Here is a 15,197-nt window from a genome sequence, read left to right on the forward strand (position 1 = left end):
CATCTAAATGTCTAGAAAAAGCCTTTTACCACTGCCAAAAGAAGAAACTTTCTATTAAGCAGAGAAGTGAAACAGCAAGAACACTATAGTACAAGCTTTATTGTTTCATTGAACAAAAAAAATGAAAGCATCAACATACAAAGCCTTCCATACAGCAACAGATTTGGTTCTTTTGAGTTATTTTATTTGAAGTGCACTCAATATGCATGAAAATGCATGTTTCACAAACATGCTGCAAAAGTGAAACAATCTTAGACATTCAAGACAAATGCCAGTGCTAGTCCACACCAAAGTCTGCTCCTGGCTGGGACAGGACGGACCCATTTGTGTCATCAGTACCAAAACCAGGGGAAACTTCTGTGCAAGAAGACTATCATTCGGGTGCACTTTCACTGCTTTCGCCACAGCACACAGAATCATCATCTGAACTACAAGCCACTTCTTTTGCTGTCAGGGATACAAGAAATAGTTAACATGAATATATTTTAAGCCAGTCATATGATATAATACATGTGTATGTGTGTGCGCACGCGTGCGTATGTTAGTGTGAAGAGCTATTTTAAAAATGCATTTCCTAGTTTTCCATGCTTCAGAATCCTTTCTACATCAATCTGCCTGCCAGGGAACCCATTTGTGAAGATGATGGAGCATATAATCAGCACTGGCCATCTCTTAAGCCACTCTGTTGCCCTTTGGGGACTGAGCATGCATCCCAGGACATACTGAGCACTCCCATGCATCTGCAGAGGGCAAAAGATGGTTCTTGCAAATACTTACCTTCCCTATCACCATCTTTTGGGAAACCTGAAGAAATACAAATAAAACTGTCAAGCCATGTTTAGTAGCTAAAAGAAGAGGTGCACAAGGATGGGAAGAGAGCTGGTCTTGTGGTAGCAAGCATGACTTGTCCCCTTAAGCTAAGCAGGGTCCGCCCTGGTTGCATATGAAAGGGAGACTAGAAGTGTGAGTGCTGTAAGATATTCCCCTTAAGGGATGGAGCCACTCTAGGAAGAGCATCTAGGCTCCAAGTTGCTTCCCTGGCATCTCCAAGGTAGGGCTGAGAGAGATTTCTGCCTGCAACCTTGGAGAAGCTGCTGCCAGTCTGTGTAGACAATACAATACTGAGCGAGATGGACCTAAGGTCTGACTCAGTATATGGCAGCATCCCATGTTCCTATGTCTGAACACATCAGTCTGTGATCCAGAAGTCTCTCTCTTAACCAATGACTAGGTGGGACAATGGCTAGAAATGCTCAGCAATGGGAAACACCAAATACACTCTACAACTCTTCACAGGCCCTTTCAAGCCAAATTTAGTTTGGGCCACTGATGAATCAAGTCCTTTTGCGCTTGCTTTTTCTTATACAAATAGCAGGCTGGTGGTACGCGTGTGCAGTGGAGCAAACAGGCTCAAAGCCCCCTACCATGAGCCCAGGCTAGATCACTCCCCTTCCACACACACTATCTCCATACGAAAAAGCAAGCGCAGGGAGCCGGTTGTGTGATTCAAGTCATGTCTAGTTTGGTCCTGCATTCACTTAGATTGGTCCCTGCTCTGAGAAGAGAAGCAACTTCCTCCACCCTCACCAGTACCACTACCATCCCATTCCTGTCAACAGGGAGCTTTCTTAAAACCTATCTGTTTTTCTAATCAAATTGGAGCAGAAAATTGTGCTAGACACCATGTGGTGCCCCAAGTCCTGCCGTCTGAGCCCCTTAACCTTGCTTCATAGTAGGGCCACCTCTGCACAACATTTGCCAGGGTGAGCGCCCCGTGAGCTAGTACACAGATTCTCCCTCAAAGGTCTTGGGAGTAGGCATAAACAGCACAAAGCCTTTCACTCCGCTTCTGCCTGCTCCCCTGCCCCCTCGCACATTCAGAGTACTTGGGGTGGGGGTCTCATTTGTACCTTCCAAAGCACTCAGAGGAATGGGGGAAGTTAGTCATATAGTGCTGGTGTCCGGAATAACAGAAACGTAAGGAGATCTGCACTTTACTTCTGCGGGCTCCAAAGCTCAGCATGAAGTGGAAGTCTCCCTCAAGCCTCCTGCTTGAATCCATTTGTCAGAGGATTCAGTGGATGGGCGATTGTCAGTGGCAACCACAAAAAATGGCTGGCTATGGAAGCATGACTTGTCCCCTTAGCTAAGCAGGGTCTGCCCTGGTTGCATATGAGAGGGAGACTTGATGTGTGAGCACTGTAGGATATTCCCCTCAGGGGATGGAGCCGCTCTGGGAAGAGCAGAAGGTTCCAAGTTCCCTTCCTGGCAGCATCTCCAAGATAGGGCTGAGAAAGATTCCTGCCTGCAACCTTGGAGAAGCCGCTGCCAGTCTGTGAACACAATACTAAGCTAGATGGACCAGTGGTCTGACTCTGTATATGGCAACTTCCTATGTATAGTTCTCTGAAAGAGAATGGTTTTTGATCTCTACCACCCTCAGGGCTTCATCTTGCAACAATATGCCCCATAACTTTAGCAATATCTTTCCCATTGGCATTAATACAGAGAATAAGGGCATACACATTGCAACAGCTTAAATGTCACAAGTTACAACTCTCCTTTTATCAGGCTGGAAGTATTATTTCTACTCAGATCTAGTATAATACAATCCTACTGCTGCACACAACTTATTTCTGATCCTCCGAATACCAGGACAAGGGAGAGCAAGAGCAATTCCAAGGACTAATCACAACTACTATGGATAGGCATCAGGGGAAAATTCTGCAAGGTTCAGGTACAAACTGTAAAAAACAAAATTCCTTTCGAAGTCTTACCTTCAATCGCCAAATCACCTGCTGGCATGGGACACAAGGTATGTTCTTTACTGTGTAAAGTCTAGAAAGACACAGAAAGTTGTCTCAAAAGATACAGCATACTCAATAATGTGTTTTAATTCATTGTGTACAATTCAAGTCAACTGTGTAATTTTACAATCGATTTTACTTAGTTCAATACTGAACTAAGATTAACTGGCAAATATGTATTTATCAGCTTTGGCTCATATGCTAACTACGTCCATTTTGGGAGACAACTTTCTTAAAGCAGTAGTGCATACGCTGGTAACCTCCAGGCTTTAGTAATGCAATGCACTCTGTGTTGGGCTGCCTTTGTATATTGTCCGTAAAATGCAATTGGTGCAGGATGCGGCTGCCAGATCAAGTGACTATGTTACCTTTATTTTATAAAGAACTACACTCGCTGCTGAAACATTTCCAGACAAAACACAGAGCACTGGTTGTCTTGAATGGCTTTGGCCCAGAGTATTTACGGGAGTATTTTCTTCATCATGAGCCCCGTCACCTATTGAAATAATCATAAGAGGTCTATTTGCAATTGCTGCTGCCTTCTTTGGTGACTATTTGGAATCAGGCCTTCTCTACAGCCATCCCAAGGCTTTGGAATGTGTTTCCTATCAGAATAAACTCCCCTATCTCTGGCTGCCTCCAAAAGTTTACTTAAGACAAACTTGATTACTCAGACTTCTAGTTAAATTCTAAACTCTTTTATTGGTGTCTATTTTTAATTTTTGTTGTATTTTTAAATTTTCATGTAAACTGCCTAGAGGTGTGGCATTATTTATTATTTTCACATTTATATCCTACTCTTCCTCTAAGGAGCCCAGAGCAGTGTGCTACATACTTGAGTTTCTCATCACAACCACCCTGTAAAGTAGGTTAGACTGAGAGAGAAGTGACTGGCCCAGAGTCACCTAGCTAGTATGGCTGAATGGGGATTTGAACTCAGATCTCCCCAGTCCTAGTGAAGCACCCTAACCACAACACCACGCTGGCTTGGTGGCACAGATTTTTAAAAAACCCAAAAAACAAAACACCAAAAAAATTCCTCATCCTGACCATTCCCCTGCCCCAAAGCTGGTGTTGCACTGGTACCTTCTAATCATGTATTGGAAACGAAAGAGTAACGTATTTTAGCAAAAAACCCAAACTCCAGTAATTCCTCATTTGACCATCAAGACCGCTCAGGCAAAGTTCATTCCAATTTCTTTACTTCTTTGCTTGCTGAATGTCAATCGATTCATCATTACATCCTTAGTCATCTCTACTTGACCACTGTTTTCTGGCACAGCTTAAGAACTACAGTTCAGATGTGAACTATTTTCTCCTGTTTCAAATTTTTATTAACTTGACAATAATAATAACCATAATCATAATAAACACAATTACAAGTTGACTTCCTGCGCACCTCTTTTCGTGATACCAACTATAAGTTTTACCCTTATTGTAATATTAGTTTAAAAAGAAAAACACAAATTTAAACCTTCCACCACCATTAATCTGCCTAACCTGCATTTCAAATTTCAAATCCTGCTGTAAGATCCATAGTAGGAAAATAATTCTTTAAATAAACCAAAAAAGGTTTCCAGTCTTCCTTAAAGCGTTCTAAACTTTGGTCTCTGATCAGTGTTGTAAGTTTTGCCATTTCTGCATATTCTAAAGTTTTTATCAGTCAATCTTCTTTTGAAGGCAGTTCATTAGTCTTCCATTTCTGTGCATATAATATTCTAGCCGCCGTAGAAGCATACATAAAAAAGTTAAATTATTTGTAGAAATTGCTCCTTGTGTTATTCCTAGCAGGAAGGATTCTGGCTTCTTAGGAAATGTCACTTTAAGTACCTTCTTCAATTTATTATATATCATGTCCCAATAAGCCTTAGCCCTCCCACAGGTCCACCACATATGAAAAAAAGTACCTTCAATATGCCCACACTTCCAACATTTGTTTGAAACATTTTTATACATTAATGCCAGTTTTTTGGGCGTTAAATACAATCTATACATCATTTTGTAATAATTTTCCTTCAAAGCATAACAAGCAGTAGATTTTAAATCACTTTTCCATAACTTCTCCCACGCTGCCATTTCTATATTATATCCAACATCTTGAGCCCATTTTATCATAGTTGTTTTAACCAATTCCTCTCTTGTCTCCTCCAAAAGTAATAATTTATACATTTTGGAAATTAATTTTTCATCATCTTGACATAATTCCTTCTCAAAATTCGAAATCTGATCTTCAAATCCAACTTTAAGGTCTTTCTTAGATGTGAGCTATTTTCTCAACATTTTCTGCTCTGAAGACCAATCAAATAATTCATTGTGTTTCTCGGCATTTCCCTTTCCTCTTTCTGTGATTTTATCTCTCTGACATACTGTATGTCTCTAACTGTAGCTAGATTAACTGTGGCAATCAATGGCTGACTAAGTTTACTAGAGGAAAACCTACAGAAATTTAGTAGTCCTTTAGAGTAATTCCGGAGTAGAACTGTTGAGTAATATAGTCAGGATGTCAGCCAGTGTCTCTTAACACAAACATGACTTTCCAATATTTTATGAAGTACAGTACCTCAGTTAGATCTGAATCCATTTCAGGAATCCCATTCCAAACATTTATAGGATTGACTCTCTCTTCATCTCCACTTGAAAGATTCAAAACCTGTGAGAAAAGGTGAGAGCATTTTTCTTTTAAACAGACACTCCCACTGTTAAATGGTAGTTAAAACCTCTCTCATATTGGACAAGAGCAATAAAATGAAGATCAAGCCACAAAGTAATCCATCACAACCAAGTCTCCTTACCTTTGTATATTCAGCAGATACTTCTAAAATCTGACCCTCGTACCATTGCAAACCTGACCGTACCATGCACTTGGAACCAATATCAAATCCCTTTAAACTGCAAGTGGTTGCATTGCTTTCTGCTAAAAAGAGAATACATAGTTTTAACATGCTTACACGGCAAGGCATAAACCATTTAAGATTAGGCAAGATTAAAATTAGCAATTGAATATCCTTGACTCAAAAGATCCAAACTGGAGAGCCAGTTGTGTCAGATTTTCTTTCCTTCACTTTTTAAAGCTGACTGGTATGTGGATATACACAAGCAACTCATTTCTAGCCCCGCCCGCCCCATATTTTACAGCAATAAAGCACCTGTATAGTTAAGTAAGCCTGCTTCTTCAATGATCTGCCAGTGTGAAACCTAAACATTCTGTTCATTATGAAATCAAGACTATTAGTCCCATCAATATAAATTTGGTACAGAGAATCTAACTAGCAAGCGATATAGCCTGGCCATTCCAATAAAGAATTCTAAGTTACAACAGTTTAAAAAGTTGCTTTGAAGTAAAGGACTCATCATTTATGACTTTTTCAGTCATCCAAAATAGAACTTCAGTTTTTTTCCTTTTGTATGTTAGATTTTTTTTATTTTAATTACGAATATTTCAGAGGTATGCCCTTCACTGGCCTGGTAGAAATCCACTGTGCATTCCAAAACTCCCACATTTAAAATCAACTATTTAAGGCCAAGTTATAATCATATCTCTGTATGGCAAACAGACGATATGGAACCTCATAGGGAAGGGGATTGAAAACCAAACTGCTAATATTATGACCCCAATATATGTCTACAATGTGGTCACATTTGGAATACTGTGTACAGCTGTGGTCAGAACAGCTCAGAGATGATTTTACAGAATTGGAAAAGGTGCAGCAGAGGGCAACTAAAATGATCAGAAACCCAGAACACATTCCTTACACGGAAAGGCTACACTTGGGATGTTTTAGCGGAGAGAAAAAGGCAACTAAGGAGAGACATGATAGAGACTCATAAAAATGATGCATGGTATGGAGAGAGTAGACGGAGAAAAGCTCTTTTCCCTCTCACAAGACCTGGGGTCATCCCATGAAACTGATTTCCAGGAAATTTAGGACTGACAAAAGAAAGTATTTTTTCCACACAGAGCATAATTAGTTTATGGAATTTGTTGCCACAGGATGTGGTGATGGTCACCAGTTTGGGTGGCTTTAAAAAGGGGGGTTAGACAAATTCATGGAGGACAAGTCTATTAATGCCTAAATGCTCAGGTTCAGAGGCAAGATGTCTCCGAAGATCAGTTACAAGGGAGCAATGGCAGGAGAGAAGGATATACCTCCATCTTTTGCTTTTGGGCTTTTCAGAGGTGGGACACTGTTGGAAACAGGATGCTGGACTATATAGATCCAGCAAGTCTCTTCTTAACGGCTATCACCAGCCTGAGAAGGTTTTATAGCAATAGTGGTCAGCAGGTAGAAAGCAACAACAGGGTGTATGGGCATACATGCATGAGCGAAAGGTGCATCTGCATGTGTGCAAGGGAGAATTTGCATCAAGTTATCTTTATTACCTATTGGTGATAGCTAACCATTTTCTTATGTGTAATCCTTTACTAACTAATTCAAACTGCCACACTAGAATGGAGCAAGTAGGGTAGAAAGCTTGGAAAAAATATAAAACTAATTGTTAAGGCAGTGAGCCAAAGAATTGTCATGCATTCTTTGGCTCACTGCCTTAACAATTTGTTCCATATTTTTTCCAAACTTTCTACTTTCCACTTGCTCCATTCTAGTGTGGTTGCAAGTCAAGGTCTCAGTTTTATGCCCTCCTGACCCCTGGCTGGAACAATGTGAGAATACAGGACTATAGTGCATACCTTGCACAATGACTCAAGAAATGTACTTACTACTGAGATACCATTCAGACTTTTTAAAAGGATTATTTTAATCTCAGTAGAGATCATTATAGTATTATAAATTTCAGTGAATTGCCTTTTCAAACCACCAATAAAACTCGAGGTTCAAACACACATGCACAAACAAACCCACCTGTGTTTAGTTTTAACAACATGTAAGCATTTATTCATGTCCCAAAAAGCGTAACACGAAATCAAGTGTTAGTGTCTTACCTGCACCAGAACTTGAAGTTTCAACTTCCTCTCCATCTAGCAGCGTGCTTCTCGAACAAACATCCCCATAGGTGTTCTCTGCAAGCCCTTCACATGCTTGATGACTGATTTGCACTTCCACGGAGCTCTTGTCCAGCCTAGACTGCCATTTTACAGAACTGTCGGTTTTGTTTTCTGTTCCCCACTGTTCCACAATGTCTTTATTGCCCACAGGGTCTTGCTGGTTCAATTCAGTTTCTGAACAGGATGACTGGTCTTCATTATCTGCAGGAGGGGCAAGAGTAGGCAGATCCAGTGGGAACTCATCCTCCATGTCATCAGCCTGCAAAGGATGCACTTCGGAGCACACCACTAACTCCTCTTCTGCAAGCGACACTTCAAGCAAGCCCAGTTCTGATCCTTTGCTTGTTTCTTCACATAGAAGAGAATTCCCTTCAATTGACTCGCATTCCGACATGGCTTCTGATGAGTGCGTTCTTAACATCTCCAGTTCTAGCAGCAGCTGCTTGGTGTCATCAGAGGAAGAAGGCACTTCGAAGGGCACCAGGTTTGACAAGCCCTTTTCATCACCCAAAGACAGCTGTGCTTTGAGTGTATTCTGAATCAACAGTTCTGTTTGGCGTTCAATCTTGTCCAGAATTTTGAAAGGATCCTGTTCTAACATCTCAGAAGGAAGGTGCAATTTACAAACATCTATAGAATTTGGTACATCCCTTTCTTCTTCAGATACAGAGTAGACCATTTCATTATTCAGTGTTTCCAGCATGGTTTGTGGGTGCCCTGTATCAAGTGCTTCGAAGGTGTCCTGCTGGTGCCTGGCTTGATATTCAGATGAAATGAAAGGATGCATTTCCAATGAAACTCTGCTTCCTGCCGCAAGTAAACTCTTACCCATGGGTTGGGATAGCTCTGAACATAAGTCTTCTGAAACAGCAGTATTTTTTGCAGCCACAGGAATGCCAACAGATTCTTCCGCTTCAAACAGAACAGCCTCAGAATCCTCATCTACATCTTCCTTTTGTCCTTCAGGGTTGTCAACATTTGCCAAAGTTGGTCCACTGGCTTCAGTCTCAAGTTTCCAAAAGGACTTCACTTGCTCACAGATGCTTTTCTTTTGACATTCCAACTTAACAACAAATAGGGGAATTCCCCTAAGTCCATCATTTTGTTTTTCCACGACAGTAACGTCCAACAGAGAATCCACCAGCACATCAGAGAAGATCTTATTTGTTCCTTCAGTCCATATCCCTTCAGCAGGATGAAAGCCAAAGAGACAACACAGAAATGCTTGAGGGGGTATTGTTAAGAGCTCATCAGAAATTTGCCTGATCATCTCTTTGCTGACAAGCTCCTCAGTCCCATAGTCAATATGAACGACTCTCAAGGCATTGCCCTCTACACAGCTAACTACTGCTCGGTAAAACTTTTTATCTCTGCTATGCCTTGCTAAACAAGGGCAGCCACTTTTAATATCATCTACACTTGTTTCTGCAAGCTCTCCAACTTCCTGAAGCTTCTTTTCAATTGAAGAAATAGCGGCTGTGTCAGCAAATCGACACCAGAAACATCCTGGACTCTTTGCAACTACTGAAAAGGTTTTTACAGCCTGACCTACCTCAGGTATCTTCCAGAGGAAGCTTTTAGAATCTGGCATATCTGTAGATATGCTATGCTCAACAGGAGCAGCAGCTTCATACAGATTTATCAGGTCACCCACACTCTCTTTTTCATCAGATGTCCCCAACGAAGTTTGATCTGCAAGGTCACTGTTAAGCAAATCCACAATCACATTGCCTTCTTGGTCGTACAGCACAATTTCCCATTTGTTTTTAAGTTTCCCCACAAATTCACTGTTCATCTGAATCTCATTTATCCTCTGAGAAAAATACTGCACTGTCTCCGGTGCCCAGTCTGGGAGTTCTGTCGTCTTGATTCCATCTAGTGAGCAGTGAATGCTCATCACTGGCCATGATAAACAGTCTTCTGCAAGTCTACATGTTTTGCAGGTATCAACTACTGCGCTATTGCCATAATCAATATACTGTACACTCACCGATTCACCAGAGGGCTTTTCTTTGATTACCGCTCGATACCACAAGCCATCTTCTGAAAATACTGCACATATTAAGTCTCCTATGTGAAGCTGCTGCCCATTTAGGCTCTCCATTTTTTTAGAATTGTTTAGTTTCTCTGAAATGCGGTCAAGCAGAGGCTCGTCTTCTACAAGTTGAACGTAAAAGTCAGAAGGATTATTTATATGAGAAGCATAAACCAAAGCTTTAAGACCGGGGCTTATGTTTTTTTGAGGCAGATCACAAATTTTTTTAAGTGAAGAGCATGTATTAATTTCACTCTGATCTCTGTTTTTCAAGTTATCAGACCTCTCTTCTCTCTTTGTAAAGAGTGCATAATCCCTGCCCTTCCTATCTACTATAGGGTCATTTCTGCTGCATCTTTCCACTGTTCCAGAACACTTTGCGCCTATCTCACCGGCTTTCTGTTGAAATGGTCTTGCATCTCTGCACACAGTACTGGGTTTGCTACAGTTGGGTGTTTCTAGATTTTCAGTCTGCAATCTCTTGAACTCAGCAGCAGGTTTCACATGGTCTTTCAAGGGTGGCTTTCTAGTCTCAGTACTTGCTTCCCTGCTGTATGAATATCTAGGAACTGAGGCTCCTTTTTCTGCATATCTGGCCACCCTTCTGCTGTGCTGCAAACCTAAACTCTCTTTCAGCATTGCATTGATCTTCATTTTACCATCATATAGTTCAACTATCAATTTTCCATCAGGTTCTTTTGCTACAACTGAAGCCTTTAAGGGTTTATCTAATACCACCTTTTCAAACCACGTAACAGCATCTTTTGTCACATCAGCAACATCAGCAAGAGAACATTTTATGGCTTGCATTGGCAAAAGCAGTATTTCATAGGCATCATGTGGTATTACAACCAGGTCTTCGTTCCTTAGCAACTGTGTATTTCCAAAGTCCACAAAGAAGATTTCTTTGATAGCTTTTGCTGAAATACCTATTGCCCTATACCAGTAGCCATCGGTATACTTTGCAAGATATAAATGTCCAGCTGCTTGTGAGGCTTGCAAACTGTGCCGTACTTTGCCAAGTTTACTAATACTACTAGTCAATTGTCTAAGAACATTTGCACTTCTGGCAAGTTGGCAGTAAAAGAGAGAGAGATCCTTGACATGTGTAACATAAACCACCTCTTCACTTCCTATTTTGAGATCATGTGTTGAATAATAGAATGAGCGAAGATGAACAGATGATGCCAGGGGTTTTTCTGGCTGTACACATCTGGCTAAACCCTGCCTTGTTAGAGAACAGCAAACACTTTCAAAGGGTGTAATAAGATCCACAATATTAACGAAATCTGTATTGTTCAATGCTGCTAAGGCAAATATGGTACATTTCAATTCTTGTTTGCTTGCCAAATCCATAAATTCCTGAAAAGCTTCAGTGGATTTCTCATCCCAAACCAAAGGATCCTCACCATTTGGCTGAATTAGATTGTAAAGGCTACATCTGAAAGCTTGAGCTTTCAACTTCAGAAAGTCTGATTTAGTTGCACGAAGATTCTTCAGCGAAACAAGCTCTTTATTCCCATAGTCAACATATACAACATCTACCTCTTCTGTATGTCGCACTGCAGAAACAATAAGAGCTCTATACCACTTCTCATCCTCCGAGTACTTAGCCAAACATACAGGGTTTGGCCAGTCATGAGGCTGTGCTGAATGTTTACAATAATCCTGAATTTCAGCCATAAGTGCTTTTAGTTCATGAGCCTTCTTAGCTAATTGACACCAGAAAAGACCAGGATTTTCTGTATAGGATACTACCACATCTACTGTACTTCCAACATCCAGCTGCTCTTCACAAGAAAATCCTGGCTTTATTTCAGAACCATTTTGCATTGGGCAGAGTGAAAGGTTTTGGGTAGCTCTAGAATTCTCTTCTGCAACTGCTTTGCATGACAAATAGCAAGCACTGTCACTGGATTGGTGGTTGACGGTCAGTGCTGCACTGGAATAAAGAGCTGAACTGTCAGGGTTGGGTGGAGGCTGCACGTTATCTTGTGTTGGTGTTCTTCTCAAGGGCCTTCGCATTATGCCTTGTTCTTCAGGACTCACCTCCAAAGGCTCATCATTTACTTTCTGGAGGGGCTTTAGTGCCTTATCCTTATATTGCTCAGGATAATTCCCCTGGGACATTATTTTGCCCAAATTTTTTTCTCCTGCCAAGGAATAATCAAAAAGTTCAACAATGTAGATGTCCCCTTGCATGCCTAGGGCCTGGATCACAAGCTCCTTGTTTAACACTGCTTCCCTGAAGTAGCCTACAGCATCTGGGCTCCATGACTGACTCTGGGAAGAAGGATTGGCCAATGCACACTTGAGAGCGACAGCAGGAAGTTCTCTGAACTGGGGAAGGAGCTCCTTTACCTTATACAAATCCACTATTTCTGTGCTTCCCCTGTCCACCAGATACACCTCAATGCCCTTCCCCTGCACCTTGGTGACCAGGGCACGGTGGTAAAAGTTCTCTTTCAACATGACACAACACAGTGATCCTGGCTGGGGTGCAAGCAGAATACCCTCCAGTTTCTTACTCTGAGAGTAGAAGTCATGCAAGTTCTGTTTCAGATGACTGAGGGGCTGATAATGCTCCTGGAGGTGCACCCAGAACTCTGTGGGGTCTTGGAGGAAGGATATCTGGGCATTGTGGAACTCACCTGCCTTCAGATGCACACCAGGCAGTGAGGCAACAGCCACTGCAGGCTGTGTTCCCAACAGAGAGCCCAGCTCTTTTTCAGCAGGGGCATCCAGTGTTTCCACACCTCGATTGCTATACAAGAGGCTCTGGGCCAGGCACTGAGCCTGTACCCCATATAAACAGTTAAGGTTGAGGCCATCTTCCCCATAGAGGGTCACATAATAGAGGTGCTCAAAGGGACAATAAGCTTCAATGCGTGCTTGCACCACCTTGCCCAACAGCAATGTTTTAAGTTCACTGATTTGTGAGCGAGCCCAGCCACAGCCCCCATCTGTGATACCCTGCAGTGAGCAAGGGTAGGTTACCACCGGCATGCGGAAACACTCAGCTGGCAAGCGGTGCAGGTTTCTCTTGGTCACAAACTCCTTCCTGCCATAGTCTACACAAATCACTTGGGCCACTGCCCCTGGCTGCTCCTCTGGACCAACCCCAGGGTATACCTCCAGCAGTAAAGCTCGGTACCAGCATCCATCTATGCCGCGGGCAGCACAGGGGGAACCTGAGGTGGGCAAAGCCTCTTGGAGGTCTTTTCCTTTGGTTGCCTCAAAAGCTTGGTACATGGCACCCGAGAGTCGCTGGATCTCTTTGGAAAGGCTGCGCAGTTGGCAGTACACTCGGTGAGGATCCGAGATCTGAGTCACCAACACGGGCTCGGTCACATCTAACTCCAGCCGAGGATAGAAGTAATCCAAGGGGCCAGAAACTGGCGGGCTTCGAGTTGCGACGGTGGCGGCGGTCTGAGGCGGGGAGGAAGGCCGCTCTGGCGGGGGGACGACGACATCGTCAGTGCAATTGAGGGAGCTGCCGAGCAGCGTGCGGAAGGCGCCGGGGGAGATCTGGCTGGCGAGCCCCAGGTGGTGCATTTGCGCCAGGAGCCAGGGCAGCTCCAACACGACCAGGCGCTGCGGGATCAGCACTTCCCGGACGAGGCCGGAGACCTCCTTGCCGTGCAGGTAGCCCAGGAACTCCACCGCGCCCGCCGTCCAGCTGAAGCTCAGCACCCCGGAGCCCAGCGAGGCCAAGACCTTCGGTTCCCCCGAGGCGGCAGTCAAGGTGGGCCCGATCCGCCCGGGCGGGACCAGGTCAGCCAGGATGCAGCCCAGGACCTCGGAGGGCAGGTGGAAGAGCTCGTCGGGGCCGCGCGCCAGGTAGTAGGGCCCGGCGCTGACCGTGCGGCCCTCGTCCAGCAGGAAGACGCGGTAGGCTTGGCCGGGCCCCGCCTGGAGGCTCACCACGCGGCAGCGCTGCCAGCGCCCGCCCAGCTCCACCAGGCACAGCTCGCCCAGCGCCAGCGCATCGCCGCCTCGGCCTCCCTCTCGGCCGGGGCCGCCCGCTAAGCGGGGCCCAGCCTTCAGCTGGACCTCCTCGGTCAGCCGCCGGTACTCCTCCCGCCGCTCCCCGGACAACCCCCACAGCCTCACCAGGGGAGCCTCCGGGTGGATCTCCACGAAGGAGACGCGCAGCGTGAGGGAATTGCCTGGGCTGGGCAGCACCGAGCACATGATGGCGGCGGCGGCGGCGTCGACGACTACCACAGGCAGCAGCAGCAGCCACCGCCTTTACAGCCACACCTCGTTTTGGGCTCTGTGCCAACCGCAGAAGAGCCGCCGTTCGCTTTAGCGGGAGGCACGTGACCCGCTCTGCCCAGTGCGCGGCTGCTCTCTGCTTGCTCCCGGGAGCCTTTGCTGGGGGGCGCGTGGCGTTCCGTTATTGGGGGGGGGGCGCACGCGCGGTAGTTGAACCTGAGAGAGAGAGAGAAAGAGACTGACTTTGCCTCGAAGGTAGAAGGTGCCCAGGTCACGTTCTCCCTCCGAACTCTTCATTGTCCCCCTTTCTGTCGCTCACGCGATTGCTGATCACAGACGTGAAGTAGAATGAATCCCGTGGCAGGAGTAGGAAAGTGCACACACTTCAGTCAACCCTAAGGAGTGGCTAACCAGCTTTGAGTGAAGCCGACGGAGTAGGCACCTTACGGGGGTGAGAAAGAGCTATATGCAGCTGGGAGAGAGGTACATGTACGGGTTCCTAGGATTTTAGCAGCAGCTACGCGACAGACAGAAGTTCAACAGGTGACGCTAATCTTGGTGGCACATATGCAGCGTTTCCGATCACTACGCTACATCTCATGGTGGGGAAAGGTTTCTCCGTTGAAATTTTGTTAAAAGCAGAGGAGCCCTGCCCGGAAGAAAAAAAGTAGTGCCAAGGACATAGAATAAAGGTCACCTAATACAGGTTGCATAGTGTTTAAAAACCTACCCTTCCCCAGTACTTAGGGCACTTCAATGATAGTATATACTAATAAATAAACGGAAGTTGCTGATCTGTTATGCCCCTTAATCTTGCCAGGATGGTATGAGATGATGCTTCTGGGGTGGGGTGGGGTGGGGTGGGGTGAGGGGTAGTTTGGCTTTCCAGTGATCTGTTTTGGGTAAAGTAGAGCATTATATCACGCCCCTCCAAAAAAAATGTCCTTAGGACGCCTATGGATTTTTAACAGTACATAATGTCTTCCATTTACAGAGATCTTGAGACTTCTTTTGTTCTTTTGTTGTTGTTGGCACTCAAAGTATAGACAACACACCTTTGCAATGCATTTGCTGGCCTTCAGGAACAACTATATTCTCAGCTCCTGGGTGGGGATTCTAAGTAAGAGTTGCCATG

General features: G+C 44.3%; 1 protein-coding gene across 1 annotated transcript; it reads right to left on the bottom strand.

The window, feature by feature from the left end:
• Positions 1 to 79: 79 nt before the first annotated feature.
• On the bottom strand, positions 80 to 14,236 carry TDRD6 (tudor domain containing 6). The gene is made up of 7 exons (XM_053284078.1): positions 11,875 to 14,236; positions 7,747 to 11,724; positions 5,600 to 5,721; positions 5,368 to 5,457; positions 2,778 to 2,838; positions 778 to 804; positions 80 to 447 (listed from the first exon to the last, which is right to left on the bottom strand). The coding sequence occupies exons 1-7, from the start codon at positions 14,036 to 14,038 to the stop codon at positions 374 to 376; spliced, it is 6,516 nt and encodes a 2,171-aa protein (XP_053140053.1). The 5' UTR covers positions 14,039 to 14,236; the 3' UTR covers positions 80 to 373.
• Positions 14,237 to 15,197: the final 961 nt, after the last annotated feature.

This window comes from Hemicordylus capensis, chromosome 1 (assembly GCF_027244095.1).
Source record: "Hemicordylus capensis ecotype Gifberg chromosome 1, rHemCap1.1.pri, whole genome shotgun sequence".
Taxonomy (NCBI): domain Eukaryota; kingdom Metazoa; phylum Chordata; class Lepidosauria; order Squamata; family Cordylidae; genus Hemicordylus; species Hemicordylus capensis.